General features: G+C 48.0%; 1 protein-coding gene across 3 annotated transcripts in view; it reads left to right on the top strand.

Moving 5' to 3' along the window:
- The window catches only part of LOC138855028 (uncharacterized), a 397,726-nt gene that overhangs the window by 34,004 nt on the left and 339,744 nt on the right, over positions 1-23,978 (top strand). Inside the window, exon 1 of one of the 3 annotated variants that reach the window (XM_070101773.1) lies at positions 15,349-15,390. The exons of 1 other annotated variant lie outside the window; for it this stretch is intronic. In XM_070101773.1, the coding sequence (XP_069957874.1) occupies positions 15,364-15,390 (27 nt within the window). In that variant the 5' untranslated portion in view covers positions 15,349-15,363. Of the gene's footprint in view, positions 1-15,348; positions 15,391-15,512; positions 15,642-23,978 lie in introns of those variants that run through there. One more of the 3 variants, XM_070101775.1, reaches the window with a different exon arrangement.

Below are 23,978 nucleotides of genomic sequence, written 5' to 3'. Positions count from 1 at the left end.
TCGTCTCTTCTCGTCCCCTAACCTTAAAAAAATTCGCTATTTCAGGTTTGGCCTGCCTTTCCCACCAATCTAACAGATCTATCTCCCTGTCCCTAGCTTCCCAAAAATGCAACCTCCAATCACTGAAAAAAAGGCCCCTCCCCCTCCTCCTTAAGAAGCCTAACATTTAATTTCCAGTACCCAGAATAAATACGCACTACTCAATCCCACATCAGATCTGCTATTACCGCCCTGTGATCAGAAAACCCAACATCGAAGGTTTGCACCCTAACATCTATACCCTACTTAATATAGATTCTGTCCAATCGCACCTCATATCCCCTACGGACGATCGTGTGCTCCACTAGGTATCCCCTCCTCCACACCACATCAACAACCCCAACATCCCGCAATGTATCCCTCAAAACACTCAACATGCAACCCGCCCCTCTAAGTTCAACATCACCACTCCGAATCACACAATTCCAATCACCTCCTATTACTGTTATAGCAGGTAAACCTCTCAAGTGATACAGCAATACCTCCCTGACAAAATCTACTTTTACCCTGGTATTACTAGTTGCTGGCATGTAAACTCCTACGAAACTAGCTCGACTCTCATCCCAGACACCATCCACCCTCACGACCCTCCCCCCTTCTTCCCAACCGATGACATGCAAGGGGCTGGTCTCCTTTACAGCCACTGCTACCCCACCTTTCAATTGCAAACCACTGGTAACATACATCCGATATCCTTTCACCAGCAACTCACATCCAGCCCTTTGATTATGCTCTTGCAAAAAGCAAATGTCGACATCAAACCGCCGTAAAAACCACTCCAACCAAACTTTCTTGACCTCAGTCTTAAGTCCATTAACATTAAGCATGACACATCTGAAATTTATAGAAGGGGCGGCTTTCCCCTATGCCGCTGGGATTTACTCACTGCATTTTTCACATTACGTGTTCCCTTGCCACTCGAGTTTTCCTGTGCAGTCACCTCCCCCCTCTCCCACTGTGCAACTCAGGCGCACCTCTACCACTATGAGACATCTGCTCCACCACCGCTGCCCATGACTTCTTCCCCGGCCTCTGCCCCGGGGTAATGACCTCGTCTATCTCTGACACAGCAGTTCTTTTCCTAGAACTTCCACTTTCACACATACCACCATCAGGTGAACCCTCCTGGTGTACCTCCGCGACCACCACACGCTCCAGTCCTTTCTTACTCAAGTCTTCCTCCACGATTTGTTGTCCCACCAGCGCTCCGTCCTCACATAAACTGAGGACACCTGCACAGGGCTCCTCCCCATCCAGAAAATCCTTGATCACATCCGCCAATGAACCATCCTGGGTCGAAGCTTCCTGGGCTAAAGACTCCTCAGATGTCACCTTCAACTCCCCCACCCCCCTGGGAGAGTGACACATGTCTCCGCCGCCGCCTCCTCCCGTTCGACCTCCTCGCTCCAGAGGTCAGTCCTCCGGCCGCACGAGGCACCAGAGCCAGGCACCAAATCACACGGCTGTTGAATCACAATTGGAGTTCCCAGAACTGTACTGGCACTGGCTAGGTAGGTCCACCACACGCAACAACACACACACTTGTATTGGCACTAGCTAGGCAGGTCCTGTACGTTCCACCATTTTGATATCCAAGTGAAAACAGGTAAACTGCGCAAAAGCCAACTCAATCAGGAGCGACTGCGCAGCACGTCCGCACGGCCCAATAGCGATGCGAACAATGAACACCCACTATTGTACTGGCACTGGCTAGGTAGGTCCACCACACGCAACAACACACACACTTGTATTGGCACTAGCTAGGCAGGTCCACCACACACAACAACACCCACGATTGTACTGGCACTAGCTTTGCAGGTCCACTACACAACAACACCCACCCTCTTACTGGCACTAGCTAGGCAGGCCCACCGCACACAACACCCACCACTGAATTAGCGCTTGCTAGGTAGGTCCACCACACACAACAACACCCACCCTTGTACTGGCCCTAGCTAGACAGGTGCACAACACACAACAACCACCTTTTAGCTAGCACTTGCTAGGCAGGTCCACACACAACAACACCCACCCTTGTACTGGCCCTAGCTAGGCAGGTGCACCACACACAGCAACACCCACCCTTGTACTGGCCCTAGCTAAGCAGGCCCACCACACACAACAACATCCACCTTTGTACTGGCTTTAGCTAGGCAGGTCCACCACACACACAACACCCTCTCTTCTACTGGCACCAGCAAGGCAGGTCCACCACACACAACAACATCTTCACTTGTACTGGCAGCAGCTAGGCAGGTCCACCACACACATCAACACCCACCCTTGTACTGGCACTAACTAGGCAGTTCCACCACACTCAACAACTCCCACCCTTGTACTGGCTTTAGCTAGGCAGGTCCACCACACACAACAACACCCTCCTTTGTACTAGCACCAGCTAGTAAGGTCCATCACACACATCAACACCCACCCTTGTACTGGCACTAGCTGGGCAGGTGCAGTACACCCAACAACACCCACTATTGTACTGGCACTAGCTAGGTAGGTCCACCACACGCAACAACACGCACACTTGTATTTGTACTAGCTAGGTAGGTCTACCACACACAACAACACGTACGCTTCTACTGACACTAGCTAGGCAGGCCCCGAACACACAGCACCCACACTTGTTCTGGCACTAGCTAGGCAGGTCCACCACACAACAACAACTCCCACCCTTGTAATGGCAGAAGCTGGGCAGCAGGTGCACCACACACAACACCCGCCATTGAACTGGCACTGGCTAGGTAGGTCCACCACATACAACAACACCCACCCTTGCACTGGCAGCAGCTAGGAAGGTTCGCAACAAACAACACCCATCATTGTACAGGCACTAGCTAGGGAGGTCCACCAAACAATAACACCCACCCTTGTACTGGCACCAGCTGGGCAGTTCCACCAGACACACATCACCCACCCTTCCACTGGCACTAGCTATGCAGGTCCACAACACACATAACATCACTCACTCTTGTACAGGCACCAGCTAGGAAAGTTCACAACAAACATCAACACCCACCATTGTACTGGCACTTGCAGTGCAGCTCCACAACACACAACACTCACCACTGTAATAGCACCATCTAGGCATCTCCACAACTCACACGACAACACCCACCCATGTACTCGCACCAGTTTGGCAGGTAAACAAACAACAACACGGATCATTGTACTGGCGCCAGCTAGGTAGGTCTACAACACACACAACAACACCCTTCCTTTTACTGGCACTACCTAGGCACACTTGTACCAGAATTAGCTGGGGAGTTCCACAACACAAACAACAACACTTATTCTGGTAACTGATAGGAAATTCAACAATGCTCATACCAACATTCACCCTTGCACTGGCACCAGCTAGGCAGGTCCACAACACAACACGAACCATTGTATTGGCACTGGCTGTGCAGGTCCACCACTCACAACAACACTCACCCTTGTTCTGGCACTAGCTAGACAGGTCCACCACACACAACAACACCCACCATTGTATTGGCACTGGCTAGGCAGGTCCACCACTCACAATAACACCCACCCTTGTACTGGCAGCAGCTAGGCACATCCACCACACACAACAGGTGCACCACACACAAGAACACCCACCATTGTACTGGCACTGCCTAGGCAGGCCCTCAACACAAAACACCCACCCTCGAACTGGCACTAGCTTTGCAGGTCCACCACACAAAACAACACCTACCCTTGTACTGGCTCTAGCTGGGCAGGTCCACAACACACAGCAGCACCCACCCTTGTACTGGCTCTAGCTAGGCAGGTCCACCAAACAATAACACCCACCTTTGTACCGGCACCAGCTAGGCAGGTCCGCCAGACACACAACACGCACCCTTGAACAGGCACTAGCTAGGCAGGTCCACAACACAGTCAGAAACACCCACACTTGTCCTGGCACTAGCTATGCAGCTCAACAACACACAGCAACACCCAGAGGTCTACTGGCACTAGCTAGGCAGGTCTACGCCACTCAACAACACCCTTCCTTGAACTGGCAATAGCTAAGCATGTCCACAACACGCAACAGCTCCCACACTTGTTCTGGCACCAGCTAGTCAGATCCACAACTCACACAACACACAACCTTGGACTGGCACTAGCTACGAAGGTTCACAATATACACAACTCCTACCCTTGTACAGGTACTAGCTAGACAGGTCCACAACACACTCAACAACTTTCACCTTTGTACTGGAACTAGCTAAGTAGGTTTTCAACACACATAAGGGGAGTGTGTAATAAGGGGTTAACTGTAAGGGGTTTGTGAAGTTAAGGGAAAAGTGAGCAGTGACGAGGGTTTTGAAGAAGAAAATTTACTAGTAATTCAGTGGTGATTGCTTAAGCAGATACTAAGTGTACTGGGGACTGGAAAAGAGAAATAAATATTATTGTATATGAGTAAAAGAGAGAAGAGTGAAAATGGCAGGCTAATATTAGGGGGGTACAGGTTGCCATAATTATATTTATCTTTCTTCTTCAATTCCATGAAGAAAGAAATCAGTCATGGGGGCTGGAAAAGGTGAATGGAGTAACAGTGCCCTGGACAGTAAAAGCCCAACAGTTGCCATCTTACCAGAAAAGTAAATGTCACTATCGCCGCAAGGTATGGCAACACCACATACCCAAACAAAAGCAGTGGCACACAGCTCTTATTGTAGTACTCTTAAGTGGTGATATCCAAATTAATCCTGGACCTCAAACTATTGTGCAGAGGCAAAACAGACAGATAAATGACGGCGACAATGACGGTCTAGTAGCTAGGAATGATAACCTTAACTCCATATGTAATTCATACGTAGGTCAATGTGAGACAATACTACCATTATTATCTCAAACACCACCAAACAGGTGCATACACTGTACTAAAGTACGCATGAAAAACAAAAGGCACCTTATGTAAAATGTGTAAGGAGTGGGTGCATGATGGATGTATGTACAATTATAGTAACGGTGCCAGAATTTCATTTATTGTTCGCATCGCTATTGGGCTGTGCGGACGTGCTGCGCAGTCGCTCCTGATTGAGTTGGCTTTTGCGCAGTTTACATGTTTTCACTTGGATATCAAAATGGCGGAACGTACTGGACGGAGAATAAATACTATCTGCATTGAGCTGGTTTATGGTACGTTAAGTGGAGATATGATGAACGTCCTTCTCTCTAATATCATCAGGGATACATATGGTATTCCCAATGAGGAATTGTATGGCGTCGCTCTTAATGGTTTGACAAGAATCTTCGTGAAATTTGTACGAGCCGGCTTCTACACAAGAATTGTAGAGCATTACCAGGAACAACGCATGAGTGTGAATTCAGCGATGGATGTCGTTTTACATGACGTCTCTAAGTACTTCACATGGGTGAAGGTATGAAATGTACCCTTCGAGGCCACGGCATATGGTCTACAGGAGTTTTTTAGCAGTTATGGGACAGTGCATTCTGCAACCATGGGGGTGTGGAGGGATGGTCCATATGAAGGGCTGCTGGAGGGTTCTTACACCCTTAAAATGTCTTTAACAAGGCCTGTACCATCCTATGTTACGATGACCGGTCATAGAACACAGGTTTATGTGTACTATGCTGGTCAGAGGAATACATGTCGTCTGTGTAGCTCTTATGAGCACATGGCAGCCCAGTGTCTTAGGAGGCAGGCTCCTCGAGCTCTGGGAACTCCAATTGTGATTCAGCAGCCGTGAGATTTGGTGCCTGGCTCCGGTGCCTCGGGAGGCTGGAGGACTGACCTCTTGAGCGAGGAGGTCGAACGGGAGGTGGCGGCGGCGGAGACGTGTGTCACTCTCCCAGGGGCGTCGGGGGAGTCGAAGGTGACATCTGAGGAGTCTTTAGTCCAGGAAGCTTCGACCCAGGATGGTTCATTGGCGGATGTGATCAAGGATTTTCTTGATGGGGAGGAGCCTTGTGCAGAAGGTGTCCTCAGTTTATGTGAGGACGGAGCGCTGGTGGGACAACAAATCGTGGAGGAAGACTTGAGTAAGAAAGGACTGCAGCGTGTGGTGGTCGTGGAGGTACACCAGGAGGATTCGCCTGATGGTGATATGTGTGTAAGTGGAAGTTCTAGGAAAAGAACTGCTGCGTCAGAGATAGACGAGGTCATTACCGGGGCAGAGGCCGGGAAAGAAGTCATGAGCAGCGGTGGTGGAGCCGATGCCTCATAGTGGTAGAGGTGCGCCTGAGTTGCACAGTGGGAGAGGGAGGGGGGTAGGTGACTGCTCAGGAAAACTCGAGTTTCAAGGGAACACGTAATGTGAAAAGTGCAGTGAGTAAATCCCAGCGGCATAGGGGAATGCCGCCCATTCTATAAATTTCAGATGTGTCACGCTTAATGTTAATGGACTTAAGACTGAGGTCAAGAAAGTTTGGTTGGAGTGGTTTTTACGGTGGTTTGATGTTGACATTTGCTTTTTGCAAGAGCATAATCACAGGGCTGGATGTGAGTTGCGGGTGAAATGATATCGGATGTATGTTACCAGTGATTTGCAATTGAAAGGTGGGGTAGCAGTGACTGTAAAGGAGACCAGCCCCTTGCGTGTCATCGGTTGGGAAGAGGGGGGGGAGGGTCGTGAGGGTGGATGGTGTCTGTGGTGAGAGTCGAGCTAGTTTCGTAGCAGTTTACATGCCAGCAACTAGTAATACCAGGGTAAAAGTAGATTTTGTCAGGGAGGTATTGCTGTATCACTTGAGAGGTTTGCCTGCTATAACAGTAATAGGTGATTGGAATTGTGTGATTCGGAGTGGTGATGTTGAACTGAGAGGGGCGGGTTGTGTGTTGAGTGTTCTGAGGGATGTATTGCGAGATATTGGGGTTGTTGGTGTGGTGGGGAGGGGGGGATACCTAGTGGAGCACACGTTCGTCCATAGGGGATATGAGGCGCGATTGGACAGAATCTATATTAAGCAGGGTAAAGATATTGTGAGGGTGCAAACCTTCGATGTGGGGTTTTCTGATCACAGGGCGGTAATAGCAGATCTGATGTGGGATGGAGTGGTGCGTATTTATTCTGGGTACTGGAAATTAAATGTTAGGCTTCTTATTAAGGAGGAGGGGGAGGGGCCTTTTTTCAGTGATTGGTGGTTGCATTTTTGGGAGGCTAGGAACAGGGAGATAGATCTGTTAGATTGGTGGAAAATGCAGGCCAAACCTGAAATAGTGAATTTCTTTAAGGTCAGGGGACGAGAAGAGGCGAGGTGGCGTTTTGGGCTGCAAAATTATCTGGAGGGACAGTTGCAAGACTGTTATGTTGGGGGAGGTGGTAGGAGGGATGACATGGCCAGTCTTCGGAGTAGAATAGCTGAATTACGCAACGATAGGTTTGATGCATTAGGGTTAGAGCTGGGTTAGAGGACGTATTGTGGGGTGATAAACCGTCCGGGTTTGTTTTACATAAATTTCGAGACCGGCAGAGAGTAACCACCATTCTACATTTGGAGACAAGCCCTGGGGTGGGAGGGTATCCAGAGGGCCGGGTCCTATCCAATACGGAAAGTATGAGTCTCTATGCTGATAGTTGGTTTAGGGAGAAATGGAGTTGGAGGGAGGGGGGTTCCTGGGAGGTTATTTTTGGAGGGGGGGTCCATAGTGTTTTAAGTGAGCAGGATAGAGTGGGGTTGGAGGGTGGTATAAGTGAGGTTGAGGTGGAAGAGGCAGTTTTCGGGATGAGTACCGGGAAAACACCAGGGATAAACGGCATACCAAATGATTTTTATAGAGCACATTGGGGGTGTATTAGGCAATGCTTTGTTAGGGTATTGGATCATATGTTAATTAGTGGGAAGTTGGGCACATCGCAAAGTATGGGAGTCATAGTTTTGGTGCCAAAGCAGAGGGGGGGAAGAGAGTTGAGTGCTTACCGAGAAATATCTCTGATGTGAGCAGATTACAAGGTTTTTGCGAAAATTTTGGGTAATAGACTGAAGAAGGTCATGGGGTCGGTGATACATGGGGGACATTTTGGAATCCCGGGGAGGAGTATGCGGGTAGGTCATGCATGTATTAGGGATTTCCTTGAGGGTAGTAGTAAGGGAGGTATTCTAGGTCTGGATTGGGAGAAAGCTTATGATTATGTGGATAGGGAATTTTTGATGGAGAGTATGGTGAGAATGGGTTTTGGAGGGAGGTTGGCGGGTCCGCATTGTATGCGGATGCATCGATGAGAGTACAGGTAAATGGTAGGTTGGGTAGTCCTGTAAGCATGGGGAGGGGTTTAAGGCAGGGGTGTCCACTCTCCCAAATACTCTTTGCACGTATGCAGAATCCTTTCTATTTTCTGGTTGATGGTGGGATGGGAAGGATGGGGGAGTGTGGAGGCTTTTGTGGGAATATTGTTGGTTATGTAGATGATACAACTGTTTTACTTAATGAGATAGAAGATTTAAGTAAAGTGGAAAGGGTACTTGAGTTTTTTGGGAATGCTACTGGGATGAGAGTTAATAAGTAGAAATCACGGTTGCTGGAGGTAGGTACTTGGGTAGGCTGGACCTTGGGGGAGGAGTTTGGCTGGATAACTGTAGAAAGGCTAAAGATTTGTGGGATTTTGTATTTGGCAGATGCACAGGAGAGCAGGAGGGTTAATTCAGAAATGGTAATGGACAGAGCTTTGAGTAGGCTCAGGAGTCTATGGGCCGGGGACGTAACCTTGCATCAAAGGGTTGTGGTGGTAAATACGCTGATTTATAGTAAGGTGTGGGGAGTGGCAGAAATTTATCCCTTACGAAGTCAGGATATTATGGAATTACAGAGAAGAGTATTAAGGTATGTGTGGGGTTTTGGGAGGGCGTGCTTGGGCAAAGATGTGGTAATGACTGCGGTAAGACAGGGAGGATTGGGATTGATGGCATTAGGGTCTAGGGTGAAGGCGCTATATGAGAAGCAGAGGTATATTCGGGCAGCGGGGGAAAGGGGTCTTCGGGTGGGGGAGGTGATGGGGGATATCCGAAAATGGTGGGGTGGCAGGGACTTAGTGGAATGTGAAGATATGTTGAGGTTTATGTTAAAGGTTCGCAATGTTAAAAAACTCAAGGTAAAACGGTTGGTGGGTGTGGGTCGTTGTCAGGAATCAATGCAGGGGATGGCAGTGTATCCCACATATGATTGGAGAGTGATATGGGTGGAATTTAGTAAACTAAGAATACAGGCAAGAGCGAGAGAATTAGTATATAGATTTCTTATGGGGACGTTAGCATCGAAAGAGGTGCTAAGACGAATGGGTTTTGTGAGAGAGGCGTCATGTGGTTTTTGTGGGGAAGTTGAAACTGCTTTCCATGTAGTATATTTTTGTTCTGCTTTGGAGATGGTAAGATTGTGGTTGAAGAGGATTTTCCTTTTATTGGGGGGGGGTCAGATATCACCCCTTAGGGCTTTAATGTTAGATATGGGAGGGATGCCCAACGAGGTGGGGAGGGCTATCAGATACGTAATAGTTGATTACTTGTATGTCTCTTGGGGGATGCGGGAGGTGGAGGGAAACATTAGGATAAAAGCATTGGCTGCGTGTTTTTATAGAACAGCGTGTAGGAACAAACAATTATATGGGGGAAGGTGGGTAACTAGTTTTCCTGAGGGATATCGTGGACTTACTGTTGAACGTCTACTCCGCTTGGTGACGGGGTGAGAGACAAGGGGTTGGTCTCTTCAGTGGTGTGTCCCCTTGGAGTGATTGGATGCCTGATGAGGAAGGTTGACTGCTTTGCAAGGTGTTTGATGTGGGTAAAATTTATTTGCAGGCAGCCGTCGGGGGCTCCGGGGTATGTAGACCTTATGAATTTTGTAAAACCACAGAATTAAAAGTTGTATGTGATTTTCTGTTTTTTTCTTTTATTGTTATAAGAACCATTTTATATATGGGGTTTATATTCATATGTATATTTGAGGAAATGTTTTATATATTCGAATCTGATGATAGCTTTATCCTTGTCATACGTCTTTTTTTTTATCGTATTGAAGGGGTACATTATGAACTATGTACGAGAATATGTAAGTATTTCATGGGGTTTATATATGCCCTTCAATTTGTATGGAAGGTCATATTATATATTGAGTGTTAATCGGTAACATTAACTTTGTGTGTGTGTAGGTGTGTTTGTGGGTAGGTTTGTTTGTGTGTAGGTTTGTTTGTCTTAGGTATAGTTCTATTATTGGATGTAATATATTTTTGGTTTATTTGGCGACTAGTCATTTAGCGTTTTATTTCTATGTATAATCCAGTTTGTTCTGTACGAACACATGTGCAAATACACGTAAGTGTGTATATGCATGTGTATATATATACATATATATATGATTGTAGGACTTATTCCTACTTGTTTTATAATGACTCCGACTCTTTGTTTGGAAGTCGTTATGTTTTTTTTCTTCGTAAATTGGTTGGGTTATTTCAGTAGAATTTTGTTATATCAATGTGCTAAAATGTATTTTGTGTGTACCTGACATTGTCTGCCACTTCTGTTATTGGATGTTATATATTAGTTTATTTAGTGATAAGTCATTTTGCGTATTTTTTCGTGTATAATCCAGTCTGTTCTGTAAGAACACATGTGCACATACATGTATGTGTATATGTGCATGTGTATGTATATACATATATACATGTTTATAGGATTTATTCCTACATGTTTTATAATGACTCCGACGTTTTGTTTAGTAGTCGGTACGTTTTTTCTGTAAACTGGTTGTTTTTTTTCAGTAGAATTTTGTTTTATCAATGTGTTAAATTGTATTTTGTTTTTTGTGTGTGTACTGACATTGTCTGCCACGGTTTTTTTATTTGCTTATTGTCGGCTTGTGTTTTTTCTTATTATGGTTTATGTGTATGTTGCTTTTAAATAAAAAAAAAAAGTACTCTTAAGTGGTGATATCCAAATTAATCCCGGACCTCAAACTATTGTGCAGAGGCAAAACAGACAGATAAATGACGGCGATAATGACGGTCTAGTAGCTAGGAATGATAACCTTAACTCTATATGTAATGCATACGTAGGTCAATGTGAGACAATACAACCATTATTATCTCAAACACCACCAAACAGGTGCATACACTGTACTAAAGTACGCATGAAAAACAAAAGGCACCTTATGTAAAATGTGTAAGGGGTGGGTGCATGATGGATGTATGTACAATTATAGCAACGGTGCCAGAATTCATTTTGTGTGCAACAAATGCACTTTGGCACAGTTACCCTTTAGCAATGATGACATTGATTTACCTAATTTTAATACAAATGACCCATTGCCATATATTGATGATTATAATTGTTTTATGAAAACAGGCCTTCACTTTATTCATGTCAATGCAAGATCACTTCTCCCTAAATTGGCAGAGACTAGGATTCTAGCTAACAAAATTAGGGCGGCAGTTATAACCATCTCTGAATCTTGGTTGGACGATACGGTGACTGACGACGAGGTCAAAATAGATGGTTACAATATAAAACGCTTATATAGGAACAGAAAGGGTGGTGGAGTATGTGCCTACATTAGAAATGACTTAGCTTACAACCCAAGACCTGATTTAAATAACAATAAACTGGAGATTCTATGGTTTGAAGTGCTGCTTCCCAAGACCAAACCCATCTTAGTAGGAACTAGTTACCGCCCTCTTACCCAGGACCAGTTCTAGGAAGACATTTCCAGAGTATTGTCCAGACTTGGAAACAATTGCGAGACAATAATACTGGGAGAGTTCAATATATGTTTTCAGCAGCAAAATAACGTGCTATGCAAAAGGTATAAGCAAATTCTAGGATTAAATAGTTACACTCAACTAATTAATACACCAACCCGGATCACACAGTTCTCAGCCACCCTAATTGACCACATACTTTGTAACCGCTCTGAGAACATTAGTCAGTCAGGCGTCATTACCAAAGGTCTTAGTGATCATTTCATCATTTACTGCACCAGGAAAATCACTAGGGATAGGATAGGCCTACACAGGACAATAAAAATGAGGTCAACTAGATACAGTGAAGAAACACTGGTAAATAGGCTACACAATTGTGACTGGACAGAGATAACAAGTTGCACGGACGTAAACGATGCCTGGGGAAAATTCAAAACAATGTTCACTACCATCCTTGATAATATTGCTCCAGTTAAAGAGGTTAGGATTAAACGAAGAACTGAACCCTGGATGACTACTGAGATATTACATAATATGAAATTCAGAGACCAGCTGCTAAAAAGATTTAAAGCAAACAAACAGGATATTGCAGCACTAAATGAATTCCAAAGGGTGAGGAACAGAGTACAGAGACTTATAAAAGGAGCAAAGGCAAAGCACTATTGCTCAAAAATTGAAGAGTATAAGCATAACCCCAGAAAGTTCTGGCAACAACTAAAACAGTTGGGGTATAGTTATAAGCCAGTAGATAGGTCTAACATAGTACTCACTATCGATAATGAGGTACAACACGAAACATCTAAGGTGGCAAATTGCTTTAATTCCTACTACACGTCTGTTGCATCAACACTAGTAAGTAAACTACCAGCTGCATCAAATACCTTTAACACAGACTCTGATAAGTTTCAAACATACTATACCAATAAAGGGGTAACCCCAAACAGTTGTCAACTAGTAAGTGTATCTCATGACTTTATTCAAAAAGAACTAAGCAGGTTAAACCCAACTAAGAGGACTGGCCCGGATAACATCCCGTCTAAGTTCCTAAAAGATGGTGCTTCTGAACTGTCAATCCCTATTGCTCACATAATAAATCTATCAATCACCACTAATACCGTACCGGAGAGGTTCAAGGAGGCCAGAGTTACTCCTATCTTCAAGAAAAATAGTAGGTCTGATGTAAGCAACTATAGGCCTGTTAGTATACTCAGTATAATATCTAAAATTCTAGAGAGGGCGGTGTACTCTCAAGTAGTTAAGAACCTTAATGACAACACCATTCTCCATAGCTATCAATCGAGCTTTAGAAGAACCTATTCAACCGACACCTCCCTTATTAATCTGATGGATTACCTGAGAACTGAAATGTCAAAGGAGAACCTCATAGATATGGTAACCTTACACCTGCAAAAGGCCTTCGATACTGTCAACCACAATTTATTATGTAAGAAACTTCAAGCTATCGGTATAGGTTCTGTAGACTGGTTTAAGTCCTACCTTAGCAATAGGAGACAAACAGTCAAAATCAACAAAACGGAATCAGAATCCCTGCCGATAACATGTGGAGTTCCCCAAGGTAGTATTCTGGGTCCCTTATTGTTCTTATGTTATGTCAATAACATGCCTATCAGTGTTAAGTGCAAACTCCTACTGTATGCAGATGACAGTGCTCTGTTAGTGTCAGGTAAAGACCCACAAGATATTGCTAATGTTTTAACACTGGAACTGGAGTCCTGCAGCAAATGGTTAGTAGACAACAAACTATCATTACACCTCGGGAAAACTGAAGCCATTCTCTTTGGCACGAAACATAAACTGAGAAGGGTAAATAATTTTAATGTTCAGTGTAATGGGGAGCCCATCACTTTGGTTTCATCAGTAAAATATCTGGGAATCCCCTTTGACCCATGCATGTCAGGAGAATTGATAGGGAACAATGTAGTAAAGAAAGCGAATGCCAGACTGAAGTTCCTGTATAGACAAGCACAGTGTCTACCTACTGAGGCTCGCAGGACCCTATGTCTAGCCCTTATACAATGCCATATGGATTACGCTTGCTCTTCATGGTACTCTGCCTTGACAAAAAAACTGAAAGATAGACTGCAAATCACCCAGAACAAAATCGTAAGATTCATCCTGGGGCTGGGACCAAGAGAACATGTAGGCCAGGATGAATTACAGCAGTTGGATATGCTGAATGTTGAAGACAGAGTAAAACAACTGAAGCTAAATCATGTTTATAAAATTGCTCACAGTGTCCAGAATATCTTGCTGTCAATTTTGTCAACGTTGGGAACAAAAGCAATCATAGTACTAGGGGGAGGGAGCACAACTTTGTAGTACCCACAGTCAGTGGCCAGACTTCAAACACCTTTTATTGTACAGCAATAAAGAAATGGAACAGACTGCCTGCACATGTCAAAGCCAGTCCTAGCAGGAACCAGTTCAAGAAGACTGCCAAAAGGTGTCTGATGAATGTAGCTACAGAAAGGAAGGGGAATGATTTTCTATTTTTTTAGCTAACATACGTGTAAATTTTACCTTATTCCTAGTAATGACCCTCTTATTGTAGATAGTCTTAATGACCCTCGTGTAGTAGATAGTCTTTTTAGTATGATAATAAGATGTTATCTTCATTGTAGAATTAATAAGAAAATATTATAACCTTTATATTATAATAATAAGGTAAAAGGACCCCAATGGAAATAAGTCACAGTGTCTGACTTTTTTGGGTTATCATAGGTTCTCTACACATATGCTGCTATGTATGATAATTCTATGTAACTGTATTTGTGTATACCTGAATAAACTTACTTACTTACTTACTTACATATAACAACACCCACCCTTTCACTGGCACTAGTTAGGCAGGTCAACAAAATAAACAATAACACCCACCCTGGTACTGGCACTAGCTGGGCAGCTCCACAACACACTACAACACTCACACTTGTACTGGCACCAGCAAAGCAGGTCCACAACACACATGACATCATGACAGATGGAATGTGACATTGCATATGAGTCGCAAGTGGTATATAAAACTGTTTTTCCAACTTGTAGACATTGCATTGCTCAGTGATCGTGTGAAATGGGAGACAGGGCTTTTGGTAGGAAATTGTGAGGTGGGTGGAGACGTTTATAGGGGCATGCAGGTGTATGTGCAGATCAATGATCGTTTAGGGGAATCAGTGAACATGGGGCAGGGTCTTCTACAGGGATGTCCACTTCCACAAATTCTGCTTGCTTCTGTTCAGGACCCATTTTACAGGACTGTTGAGGCTTGTATTTGTGGGTGGGTGGGTTCGAGGGAGATGGGGTGTTAGTCGGGGCTTGTGGGTTACGTTGACGGCAAGACAATTATTGTGTGGGAGGGGAGGGGACACGCTTGAGAAAGGTAGGTGCCGTCATCCATACGTTTCGGGGTGCTACTGGTATGCGGGTTAATGTGAAGAAATCGAAAATTGATGGGGTTGGGGGCTTGGATGGTGTGGGAGGAGTGGGGTGGTGATGTGATGTGATGTGTGGTGGATAGCTTAATGATTTGTGGCATCGTGTATATGGGTGATCTGGTACGTGCGAGAGTTTACACTCTGTATGCATTGTGAAACGGGTGGAACATCGTTTGGGGTGTTTGCGGCAATACCATTTAAGTCTTTTACAGAGGGTCATCATGGTGAACGTGTTACTTTATAGCAAGGTATGGCATGTGCCGGATATTACTGGGATCCTAAAGAGGGTGTTCAAGTTCTTTTGGGGTTCGTGGTATGATTGGCTGAGGAGGGAGGTGGTAACGCTGCTGGTGCTTCAGGGAGGGTTAGGGGTAGGTGCAGGGAATGTTGGGGGAGGGGGAATGGAGCACCTGCATGCTGCAATGTGGCGGTGGTATTGGTGTGGAGTTACGGGAGCGTGAGGTGGTGTTGCGGGTGCTCTTGGTCCTGAGGGAACCAGGTAAGATTCAGGTGGAGATTTTGGAGTGTATGCTTTGGGGAAGGGTAGTGGTACCCGTGGAGGAGATATATCCCATGAATGCATGGAGGACATCTGGGTGAGGTTTTGTAGGCTACGCATTTGATCTCAGGTGCGGGAGGAAATGTTCCTCTTCCTGCACAGAGTTTTGCCATCTGGAATGGTTCTCTGGAAGAGGTGGGTGGTGGAGGGGGGAGAGTGTAGGTTATGTGGTGATGCTGAAACAGCATATCATGTGTATTTCTGTGAGGGTCTGGGGGGTATAAGGGACTGGATGGGGTGGGTCGTGGCTCAGGTGTGGGAGTTGGGGTTTTAGTGTTGCAGGCATTAAGTCTGTAGTCCAGGGGGTGCCTGAGAGCTTCCAGCAAGCCTTGGCATATTTAATTGTAGATTTTGTGTATGTCTATAGGGGTATGCGAGGGAATGGGGAGTGGGTCGTGCATAAATGGGTATTAGCAGGACCTTTAAATAAGATGGTTTGTAGGAATAGGGCCATTGGTGGGAGGAGGCTTTTCTGGTGGGTTACCTCAGTTTAACAGTTGGTGCTTTATTAGCCTTGTAGGTGGAGGTGACTGCTAGTATGAGTGTGTGAGAGGTGGAATGGCCTTTCAGGGGTTGCATTGAGCTGATCACTTGGAGTGAGCAAGTGCTTTGAGGTTTACCTGGAGAGTTTACCTGGAGAGAGTTTCGGGGGTCAACGCCCCCGCGGCCCGGTCTGTGACCAGGCCTCCTGGTGGATCAGCGCCTGATCAACCAGGCTGTTGCTGCTGGCTGCACGCAAACCAACGTATGAGCCACAGCCCGGCTGATCAGGAACTGACTTTAGGTGCTTGTCCAGTGCCAGCTTGAAGACTGCCAGGGGTCTGTTGGTAATCCCCCTTATGTGTGCTGGGAGGCAGTTGAACAGTCTCGGGCCCCTGACACTTATTGTATGGTCTCTTAACGTGCTAGTGACACCCCTGCTTTTCATTGGGGGGATGGTGCATCGTCTGCCAAGTCTTTTGCTTTCGTAGTGAGTGATTTTCGTGTGGAAGTTCGGTACTAGTCCCTCTAGGATTTTCCAGGTGTATATAATCATGTATCTCTCCCTCCTGCGTTCCAGGGAATACAGGTTTAGAAACCTCAAGCGCTCCCAGTAATTGAGGTGTTTTATCTCCGTTATGCGCGCCGTGAAAGTTCTCTGTACATTTTCTAGGTCGGCAATTTCACCTGCCTTGAAAGGTACTGTTAGAGTGCAGCAATATTCCAGCCTAGATAGAACAAGTGACCTGAAGAGTGTCATCATGGGCTTGGCCTCCCTAGTTTTGAAGGTTCTCATTATCCATCCTGTCATTTTTCTAGCAGATGTGATTGATACAATGTTATGGTCCTTGAAGGTGAGATCCTCCGACATAATCACTCCCAGGTCTTTGACGTTGGTGTTTCGCTCTATTTTGTGGCCAGAATTTGTTTTGTACTCTGATGAAGATTTAATTTCCTCATGTTTACCATATCTGAGTAATTGAAATTTCTCATCGTTGAACTTCATATTGTTTTCTGCAGCCCACTGAAAGATTTGGTTGATGTCCGCCTGGAGCCTTGCAGTGTCTGCAATGGAAGACACTGTCATGCAGATTCAGGTGTCATCTGCAAAGGAAGACACGGTGCAGTGGCTGACATCCTTGTCTATGTCGGATATGAGGATGAGGAACAAGATGGGAGCGAGTACTGTGCCTTGTGCCTGAGGTGATCAGGGTTCTTGCTTAGCAGGAAGTGAGTGTTCAGTTGATTGTTGTATGTAAGTTCTGGCCATATGGGTGATGGTTTACTGGCTGTTGGGTGTGGGCCTGGGTTAGTTTGGTGTCTGTGTGGCTGTTTGAACCCAGGCTGGGTGGGGGAGGGATGGGTGGATGCTTGACAATGTTCTTGGCGACAGTGTGTGTCCTGGTGTATTGTCATGTCTCTGTATCTTGATGAGTTGATACTCATCAGTCATGGTCACTGGTGATTCTCTAACAATGGGCGTGTGTGAGAGCGTTAATTCCTGTTCTGGACACAGTTGTATCTGTTTTATTTATAAATCTGAGGATATGTAATTATTTTGTAGTTCAAGGCCAGTGTCCGATATCCTTGGATCAGACCAAATAGGTACATTGTCCACTGACAACCATGTATAGGGGTGTTTTACTGTTTATGTGCGAATAAGTGACAAAACCCTTAATTGGGTGCTGTATTATGGCATGTTTGTATATATTTGTTTTCAGCAGTGGGAACTTTGTTCCACTAAGGTGTGTTTTCTAGTACCAAGGTGCCCCTTTGTGGGGAAACATTCTAGCATTATGTTCTATTTTTGTGACACTTACACAGCATGTGTGGTTTTCTGAACCTGGCAAGGACGATCTGTTTGTGTTTTCTAAGTCTTCATTATTGCAAATGTATGTATTGTTTATTCCAGTTATGTTTCTTATTGTTTATTAACATTTGCCTGTGTGGGGTCCTGTGCGTGCCAGTACACGCCTTTCCAAAGACAGGGATGGGGAGGGTTGGAGGTGCAGGATGCATGATGTTGATCATGTGTCATGCTGCACCTCACAGTCTGGTTTAACTGTGTATTGGCCTGTGAGTGTGTTGTGAGATTTGTTTTCGAGTCTTTAAGCATGGTTTAGTAACTTTCAACCTGGTATAATATTTGGGCTTTGTACACGTTTAATCTATATTAATAATGTATGTAATCTTATTGTGTACCTTTCCTTATATGTTTTGTATATACTGTTTTTATTAAAATATAAATAAAAATACTTTGACAGCAACCCTTCTCACTCCACATCCATCCATTCTCACACCATAAACTATCAAAACATCCACCTACACACAACCCATTGTCAAACTGCCCATTTTCACACAATCACCTACACACAACCCATTGTCAAACTGCCCATTTTCACACAATCACCTACACACAACCCATTGTCAAACTGCCCATTTTCACACAATCACCTACACACAACCCATTGTCAAACTGCCCATTATCACACAATCACCTACACACAACCCATTGTCAAACTGCCCATTTTCACACAATCACCTACACACAACCCATTGTCAAACTGCCCATTTTCACACAATCACCTACACACCACCCATTGTCAAACTGCCCATTTTCACACAATCACCTACACACCACCCACCCTCATTCCCCACCACCCACTCTCACACCACCAATCCTCATTCCCCACCACCCACTCTCACACCACCAATCCTCATTCCCCACTGCCCAGTCTCATCTACCACATCACCCATACTCACTACCACATCCCACTCTCACAACACCCCCACTCACTACCCACCAACCAGTTCCACACTACCCATTCTCACACTAACCACCTGCATACTACACACCACCCACACATACTACACACCACCCACACATACTACACACCACCCACACATACTACACACCACCCACACATACTATACACCACCCACACATTCTACACACCACCCACACATAGTACACATCACCCACACATACTATACACCACCCACACATACTACACACCACCCACACATAGTACACATCACCCACACATACTACACACCACCCACACATACTACACACCACCCACACATACTATACACCACCCACACATACTACACACCACCCACACATACTACACACCACACACACATACTACACACCACCCACACATAATACACACCACCCACACATACTACACACCACCCACACATACTATACACCACCCACACATACTACACACCACCCACACATAGTACACATCACCCACACATACTACACACCACCCACACATACTATACACCACCCACACATACTACACACCACCCACACATAGTACACATCACCCACACATACTACACACAACCCACACATACTACACACCACCCACACATACTACACACCACCCACACATACTATACACCACCCACACATACTACACACCACCCACACATAGTACACATCACCCACACATACTACACACCACCCACACATACTATACACCACCCACACATACTACACACCACCCACACATAGTACACATCACCCACACATACTACACACCACCCACACATTCTTCACACCACCCACACAAACTACACACCACCCAAACATACTACACACCAACCACACATACTGTACACCACCCACACATACTACACACTACCCACACATACTACACACCACCCACACATGCTACACACCACCCACACATACTACACACCACCCACACATACTACACACCACCCACACATACTACACACCACCCACACATACTGTACACCACCCACACATACTACACACCACCCACACATACTACACACCACCCACACATACTACACACCACCCACACATACTACACACCACCCACACATACTACACACCACCCACACATACTACACACCACCCACACATACTACACACCACCCAAACATACTACACACCAACCACACATACTGCACACCACCCACACATACTACACACCACCCACACATACTACACACCACCCACACATACTACACACCACCCACACATACTACACACCACCCACACATACTACACACCACCCAAACATACTACACACCAACCACACATACTGCACACCACCACACATACTACACACCACCCACACATACTACACACTACCCACACATACTACACACCTCCACTCATCCATTATTATTATCCACATTTACACCTACGCCTCCCACCCCCGCAACTCCCACTTTCAAACTTCCCACACTCACATTACACACATTTCCAACTTCTCCTTCCCCAGACCCCTCATACCACCCACCTTCATGCCACCTATCCTCCCACTCCAAACACACACAACATAACCTATCAACACCCACCATCATTTTGCCCACCATTACTCCACCCACCCTAACCCCACATATATAACCCTCCGACACATCACCCTCCCACTCACACCACCCCCTCTCACCATCCTCCCTTACACCACCCACCCTCACACAACTCTGCCTCTCAACACCCTCACTCAAACCACCCTCTCACATCACCCTCCCTCATATCACCCTCCCTCACACCACCCTCCCTCACACCACACTCCCTCACACCACCCTCCGTCACTTTACCCTCCCACACATCACCCTCCCTCACATCACCCTCCCTCACATCACCCTCCCTCACATCACCCTCCCTCACATCACCCTCCCTCACATCACCCTCCCTTACACCACCCACCCTCACACAACTCTGCCTCTCAACACCCTCACTCAAACCACCCTCTAACACCTCCCTCCCTCACTTCATCATCTTTCACACCACCCTCCCTCACACCACCCTCCCTCACTTCACCATCCCCCACACCACCCTCCTACACACCACCCTCCCTCACACCACCATCCCCCACACCACCCTCCCATACACCATCCTCCCTCACACCACCCTCCCTCTCACCCCCCTCCCACACACCACTTTCCCACACACCACCCTCCCTTACACCTCCCTCCCACACACCACCATCCCCGACACCACCCTCCTGCCCACCACCCTCCATCACACCACCCTCCATCACAAACCCCTCCCACACACCACCCTCCAACACACCACCCTCCCTCACACCACCCTCCCCAACACCACCCTCCCACACACCACCCTCCCCTCACACCACCCTCCCTCACACTCCCCTCCCACACACAACCCTCCTACACACCACCCTCCCTCACACAACCCTCCCTAACACCACCATCCCTCACACCACCCTCCCTCACACCACCATCCCTCACACCACCTGCCCTCACACCACCATCCCTCACACCACCCTTTCACACCACCCTCCCTCACATCACCCTCACTCAGATCACTCTCCCTCACGTCACCCTCCCTCACACCACCCTCTCACACCACCCTCCCTCACACCACCATTCCTCTCACCACCCTCACACACACCACCCTCCCTCACACCACCATCCCTCACACCACCCTCCCTCACACCACCCTCCCTCACACCACCATCCCTCACACCACCCTCCCTCACACCAGCATCCCTCACACCACCCTCCCTCACACCACCCTCCCTCACACAACCATCCCTCACACCACCCTCCCTCACACCACCATCCCTCACACCACCCGCCCTCACACCACCAGCCCTCACCCCACCCCCTCACACCACCCTCCCTCACATCACCCTCCCTCACACCACTCTCCCTCACGTCACCCTCCCTCACACCACCCTCACACACCACCCTCCCTCACACCACCATCCCTCACACCACCCTCCCACACACCACCCACCCGAACACCACTATCCCTCACACCACCCTCCCTCACACCACCCTCCCTCACACCACCATCCCTCACACCACCCTCCCTCACACCACCATCCCTCACACCACCCTCCCTCACATCACGATCCCTCACACCACCCCGTCACACCACCCTCCATCACATCACCCTCCCTAACATCACCCTCCCTCACGTCACCCTCCCTCACACCACCCTCTCACACCACCCTCCCTCACACCACCATCCCTCACACCACCCTCCCACACACCACCCTCCCACACATCACCCTCTCTCACATCACCCTCCCTCACGTCACCCTCCCTCACCACACCCTCTCTCACACCACCCTCATTCACACCACCCTCTCACACCACCCTCCCTCACACCACCCTCCCTCACACCACCCTCCCTCACACCACCCTCCCTCACACCACCCTCTCACACCACCCTCCCTCACATCATCCTCCCTCACACCACCCTCCCTCACACCACCCTCTCTCACCACCCTCCCTCACACCACCCTCCCTCACACCACCCTCTCACACCACCCTCCCTCACACCACCCCCCCTCACACCACCCTCCCTCACACCACCCTCCCTCACACCGCCCCCCTCACACCACCCCCCTCACACCACCATCCCTAACACCACGCTCCCTCACACCACCATCCCTCACACCACCCTCCCTCACACCACCCCCCCTCACACCACCCTCCCTCACACCACCCTCACATGTCACCCTCCCTCACATCACCCTCCCTCACACCACCCTCTCACATCACCCTCCCTCACATCACCCTCCCTCACACCACCCTCTCACACCACCCCACTTCACACCAGCCTCCCTCACACCACCCTCCCACACACCACCATCCCCCACACCACCCTCCCTCACACCACCATCCCCAACACCACCCTCCCACACACCACCCTCCCGTCACACCACCATCCCCCACACCAACCTCCCACACACCACCCTCCCTCACACCACCCTCCCTCACACCCCCCTCCCACACACCACCCTCCCACACACCACCCCCCCTCACACCACCCTCCGTCACACCACCATCCCTCACACCACCCTCCCTTACACCACCCTCCCTCACACCACCATCCCTCACACCATGCTCCCTCACATCACCATCCCTCACACCAGCCTCCCTCACATCACCCCCCCCTCACACCACCCTCCCTCACATCGCCCTCCCTCACACCACCCTCTCACACCACCCTCCCTCACAATACCCTATCTCACCCCCCTCACACCACCCTCTCACACCACCCCCTCACACCACCCTCTCACATCACCCTCCCTCACATCGCCCTCCCTCACACCACCCTCTCACACCACCCCACTTCACACCAGCCTCCCTCACACCACCATCCCCAACACCACCCTCCCACACACCACCCTCCCTCACACCACCATCCCCAACACCACCCTCCCACACACCACTCTCCCCTCCCACCACCATCCCCCACACCAACCTCCCACACACCACCCTCCCTCACACCACCCTCCCTCACACCCCCCTCCCACACACCACCCTCCCACACACCACCCTCCCTCACACCACCCTCCCTCACACCACCATCCCTCACACCACCCTCCTTTACACCACCCTCCCTCACACCACCATCCCTCACACCATGCTCCCTCACATCACCATCCCTCACACCAGCCTCCCTCATATCACCCCTCCTCACACCACCCTCCCTCACACCACCCCCCTCACACCACCCTCCCCCACACCACCCTCCCTCACAATACCCTATCTCACCCCCCTCACACCACCCCCCTCACACCACCCCCCTCACATCACCCTCCCTCACACCACCCCCCCTCACACCATCCTCCCTCACACCACCCTCTCACGTCACCCTCCCTCTCATCACCCTTCGTCACACCACCCTCTCACACCACCCCCCCTCACACCACCCTCCCTCACACCACCCTCCTCACACCACCCTCCCTCACACCACCACCCCTCACACCACCCTCCCTCACACCACCCTCCCTTAAACCACCCTCTCACACCCCTCCTCACACC

The sequence above is a fragment of the Cherax quadricarinatus genome, chromosome 78 (assembly GCF_038502225.1).
Source record: "Cherax quadricarinatus isolate ZL_2023a chromosome 78, ASM3850222v1, whole genome shotgun sequence".
Classification (NCBI taxonomy): Eukaryota; Metazoa; Arthropoda; class Malacostraca; order Decapoda; family Parastacidae; genus Cherax; species Cherax quadricarinatus.
This window is presented reverse-complemented; position numbering and strand designations above follow the sequence as displayed.